General features: G+C 30.8%; 1 protein-coding gene and 1 pseudogene across 4 annotated transcripts; one reads left to right on the top strand and one right to left on the bottom strand.

The window, feature by feature from the left end:
- The first annotated feature begins 1272 nt into the window (after nucleotides 1–1272).
- Nucleotides 1273–3405, top strand: LOC110415486 (non-functional pseudokinase ZED1-like). Of its 4 annotated transcripts, none has more exons than XM_021427159.1 (2): nucleotides 1273–1517; nucleotides 1939–3405. In XM_021427159.1, exon 2 carries the CDS (start codon nucleotides 1948–1950, stop codon nucleotides 2962–2964), a length of 1017 nt encoding a protein of 338 aa, XP_021282834.1. In that variant the 5' UTR covers nucleotides 1273–1517; nucleotides 1939–1947; the 3' UTR covers nucleotides 2965–3405. The 4 variants fall into 4 exon arrangements, with proteins under 4 accessions (XP_021282834.1, XP_021282833.1, XP_021282831.1 ...); XM_021427158.1 differs by having other exon boundaries at nucleotides 1936–3405; XM_021427156.2 differs by having other exon boundaries at nucleotides 1278–1408; nucleotides 1936–3405.
- A 77-nt stretch (nucleotides 3406–3482) lies between these two features.
- On the bottom strand, nucleotides 3483–5286 carry LOC110415488 (AAA-ATPase At3g28580 pseudogene; annotated as a pseudogene).
- Nucleotides 5287–5339: the final 53 nt, after the last annotated feature.

Below are 5339 nucleotides of genomic sequence, written 5' to 3'. Positions count from 1 at the left end.
AAAAAATAAAATAAAATAATTATTACGTGAGAATAGAATAGAATAAGTATTACGTAGTTTGGTATGATGAATGAAATAAGTTAATAATAATTATTATGACTTATTACAGTGTTTGGTTGGTAGCAATAATTTTAAAATAAAAAAAATAAAAAGATAAAAATACTCTTATTATATATATGATTATTTTATTTTATTTTATTTTTTAAATATTAATATTTTATCTATAATCTAATCATTAACATTATAAAATACTAATATTTTATTTATAATTTAAATAGTATTATGATTATTTATTTTTAAATTATTTTATTTTAAACATTAATAATGTATAATTTATTTAAAATATCAAAAATTGATAGTTTAAATATTAATATTTTATTTATACTTTAATAATTAATATTAAATGTTATTATCAATATTTATTTTTATTTTATTTCATTTTTTAAATATTAATAATTTTTATTTTATTTATAATATTAATAATTTATCAATTAAATTATTAATATCTTATTCATAATTTAAATTTTATTAAGATTATTTATTTTTATTTAATTTTATCTTTTAAATATTAATAATTGATTATTTAAGTATTAATATTTTATTTATAATTTAATCATTAATATTATAAAATACTACTATTTTATTTATAATTTAAATGTTATTATGATTATTTTTTTTATTTTTAAATATTAATAATTTATAATTGATTTAAAATATTAATAATTGGTAATTTAATTTATAATTTAAATATTATTATGATTAAAATATTAACAATTTTAATTAATTTTTAAATTAAAAAATACTTTATAATATATAATTAATAACTTAACCTTTTTATTATAATAAGATTTATTTTCCTCTATTTGCATGTTTCATTTTTTCATTCAAATTTCACTTAATAATTTAAAAATTAATATTTTAAAATATTAATTTTTTATTTATAATTTAAATATATTATAATTAAAAAATAAAAATGTTAATAATTTTTTAATTTAAATTTAAAATATTAATTTTATAAGTTTAAATTTATGATTTTTAAAAATAAATAAAGATATTTTAATATAAAATATTTAAATTTTATTCTCATAGATGTGAAATAGTTAATACCATAAAAGAAGATAAAATTAACTATTCCAAACTTTTGGAATACCATAGATGTGAAATAGTCAATTCCATTAAAGTATACACTTAGTAAAAACAATCAGCGTCATTCGATTTTTGGAATTTGTGTCAAAGACTTAGGCAATGGTTAGAGGAGAGAAGTCAAACAAAGCTGCCTGTTCTTTTTTTTAATGGAAGTTTTCCGTGTAAGAGTTTGACTATCTCAATCAAAGCTTTGCAGATCTTTTCATATATGGATGCTGATTCCTGGTATAACTTGTATCTCTATCTGCATCGGCTGCAACCTGTAAGTTTCCTCTCTCCAATTCTTTCTGCCATTTCTGGACTCCCTTTCTGCATCCTTGGTTCCAACAGCTGTATTTTCAATTGAGATTTGATCAGTTGAACATTTGCAGGTACCATTTCGTGCCCCATATTGATTTTTAGTATTTTTGCAGTTTATTTCATTTTTATCAATGTAGCAGCAAGGTAAAAATTATCATTGGCTGCTCTGTAGAACATGTTGTATTCCTGGGAACCATGAATGAAACTCTGGCTAAAATTTGCACTGTGGTTGAGTTGCAGAAGGCTTGGACCACAACTATAGTTTGAGTACAAAACCTGGATTTCCAAACCAGGACTACTAGAATTTTGTTTTCAGTCTTGTAATCTGAACAATCATAATTCTGTTAATCACAACAAATAAAATCAAATTACTTTCCATGGTGGTCTGAAGACTTTGATATGCAATGTATATTAGCCTCTGTTATTGTATCTTTCTGCACTGTATGCCGTGCTTTTTCTTTAATCTGATTGTCTGCTTGGTTGGTTTAGAAGGAAGGGAAGATGTGTTCGAGTTTCACAAGAAGGACACGAACCAAAGATGAGGGACCATTGCTGAAGAATGGAAGCATGTTATTGGAAAAGCTTATTGCCTCTTGTAATGGTAAATGTAATCCTATTCGTACTTTCTCTGCTGAGGAACTGAGCAAAGCAACAAACGGTTTCAATGTTGAACAAGAAATTTCAAGGTATGTTCATTTCGTGTTATACAAAGGTTTTCTGGACGGCCGTGAAATTTCTGTCAAAAGGTATAAAATTGGGGAAAGTAAATATCTTGAAACGGCTATTACAGATATTGTTATTGGCTCACAGATGAGTGTTCATAAGAATGTTCTAAAGCTCATTGGATGCTGCTTAGAAACTCAAAATCCAGTTCTTGTTTACGAATTTGGTGGTGAAAAAACTCTCAAGAAATGTATCTTGGATGTTCATGAGGGGCAGTTTGAGCCATTAACATGGAAATCTAGACTAAGAATCGCAATGGATGTTGCTAGTGCAGTTGCATATCTCCATACTGCTTTATCCAGACCCATTATTCACCGAGGTCTCTCACTGATATCAATAGTATTGGATTCAAATCATGTTGCTAAGCTTAGTGAGTTCTCACTCTCCATAGCCATTCCAGAGGGCAAATCCCATGTAGAAGATGCTATCTCCGGCATAACGGGGTATATGGCACCAGAAGTTTGGACAGGTTCAAAAATAAATGAAAAGGCTGACGTTTATAGTTTTGGCAGACTCTTGTTTGAGCTTTTGACTGGAAGAAACAATGTTCCTGAATATTATGCTGCAGGGGATGCCATTGTAGAAGAATTTGTGCAGTCCTATGTTGAAAGCAATCGGTTAATTGAAATTGTTGATCACAAAATTTCAAGTGAAGGAATCAATCGTGATGAATTGGTAGCTTTTGCAAAGATAGCACTTAGTTGCACCGTGGAAAATCCAGAAGACCGGCCAACGATAACTGATGTTGCAAAACAGCTAAGGCAACTTCGTAAAGATTCTCCATGTATTCCTTAGATACATTGATTGATGTTTAGCTTAATAGCTGAATGACTTGGTAGAGAAAATCACGATGAATTTTCAGCAGCTACTGCAGCAATACTTGTTTTCAACCTGTTGTAGGACAAAAAGTCATGCAATTACTGCAGAGAAAGAGGTAAACTGCTGCAGATTTTCATTGCATCAAATTTGGTTTAATCTGGAAAATGATTTCTCTGAGTAATTGGATCTTGATTTACTATTCAAACTTGCCAGGTGCAGTTCTCTTCTTCCCTTCCTGTTTTCATTTTTGCTTTTCAGCTAGTTGCTTCACTTTTATAAGTGCGAGCCATCTTCTTATTTTTGTTTGGACTCATGTTCTTATATTAACTAACCTTGATTATTGAATCCAATTTAAAACTCGTGTTCATATATCCATTCCATTGGATTCAATAAAATTCCAGGTGGATGATTGCTGTAGTTTACATGCTCAATAGCTATAGTTAAGCTTTCATATCTCTGCTGTCATGTAATATTAATTAATTGGACATTTTCTTTTAAAAAAAACGCATTATACTTTTTATTCCTCGTTTTTGTTTAGCATCTTCTTCCTCAGTCTTCTTGTCCTCAGAAGTTTCAGGGGTTTTAGCATCTTCTTCCTCAATCTTCTCTTCCATGGCAGTTTCAAGGGCTTCTATCAAGCTTTCCAAGCAAGCCTTTGGATCTCTTCCCAGTCTGCCGTGTAGCAAATGCTCAGAAACTTCTGCTGGAGTCATATTTACTTCTTCCAACAAGTTTCCAATTTTTTCAAAGAGAGGATGTGAGTCAAGGTTCAAATAATTCTTTGCCAACACCTTAAAGCCTCCTAAAGTGCAATAAGATAATTCGATATGCATATCCATTCATCCCCTTCGGATCAAAGCTGGATCAAGTTTGTCAACATGATTGGTCGTAAACACAATAATCCTTTCTCCACCACAAGCAGACCAAATTCCATCGACAAAATTTAAAAATCCGTAACTTTACTTTTATGTTTATCATTAGAATCAGAATTATCTTCCTTATTTAGCATTTTCGCGTAATATAAAGTGAACAATCTATATCCCCAACCACAAAAATGCTCTTCCGTAATGAGTTAATCAAAAAAATCTTTAAATAGGCATTGTCTTTGGTTAATTCAAAATCATATATATTGTAACCCAAAAAGACATGGCCAAAATCAAAATAGAGTTACCAGTTCCTGGAGGACCGCATAACAAATAACCGCGTTTCCAAGCCTTGTCAATCTTAGAATAATATTCTTTTCCCTGACTGAATGCTATAAGATCATTGATTATCTCAATTTTCTTCTCAAGATCCATAGCAAAAGAATCAAAACTTGCAGGATGTTCCAACAATGTGTAATCCCAGCCATCGTCACTATTCATGTAAAGCTTTTGTTGCCTCCTCTCTTTCTTTATGGCTTTACCTCTTGCAAAACATGATTCAAGTATCGTTCCATGACAATGTCCTGATCTTTAGATGAAGCACAAGAGTGTAATAATTCTTATCATTAGGAGCCTGATTATATATTATCTTCTTTTTAGGAGAAGGTTTCCCTTATACCACGTAACCTTAATGCCTTTAAACCCATCTTCGATATCCTCATAGTGGTCTGAGGAAAATAAAAGAGGTGCCTTTCTTTTGTAAGATTCTGCTTTCAACCTGGTTGCTTGTGTAGCAGATTTGGAGCTAAGGTAGTACTCAATAGCGATATATGCGTCGCTACGATGGTAAAGGCCAGAAGCGAACTCATTGAATGTGATGCGAATGTTGGGAAAGAAATAGTTCTTCAATCTCTCTTGCCAAAGCTCAATACGTTCTGTCAAATAATCAGGAACCAATTCCGAAATCGTTCCACAAAAAAACATTAGGCTAGTGAGAACATCTGCCACTATTCCTCGCCCCAATATCATCTTGCTCTGCAGAAGCAGAGTATGTGGCAGCAACCTCAGCTGCAAACCAGGCTATTTGGCTAAGAAAGATTCTCCAAGATTTAATGTTTAACTGTGAACAACCAACAACACTCTAGATTGATAATAAGTCTGCAATCTCAATGGCTAAAAATCCAGTTGATCATGGCAGAACTAAGCATATAAGAATAAGGTTTCATGCCATCAGAGAAGCTATCAAAAATGGTGAAGTATCAGTGGAATATTGTCCCACAAAGCAGCAACTAATAGATATATTCACTAAGGGATTGAGTACTGATCAGTTCAAGTTATTGAAAGACAAAATTGGAGTTTGCCCATCTGGAATCAAGGAGGTATGTTTAGAATCTAATGATTCCACATGGTGCTGCAGAAAAAGATGAAATCAAGTACTAAAACAACTATTGGTTAAAGGAAGGAAGAAGATTGAAAATGGCATCACTT

The sequence above is a fragment of the Theobroma umbraticum genome, unplaced genomic scaffold (genome assembly GCF_002168275.2).
Source record: "Theobroma umbraticum cultivar Fairchild unplaced genomic scaffold, ASM216827v3 scaffold_147.0, whole genome shotgun sequence".
NCBI lineage: Eukaryota > Viridiplantae > Streptophyta > Magnoliopsida > Malvales > Malvaceae > Theobroma > Theobroma umbraticum.
This window is presented reverse-complemented; position numbering and strand designations above follow the sequence as displayed.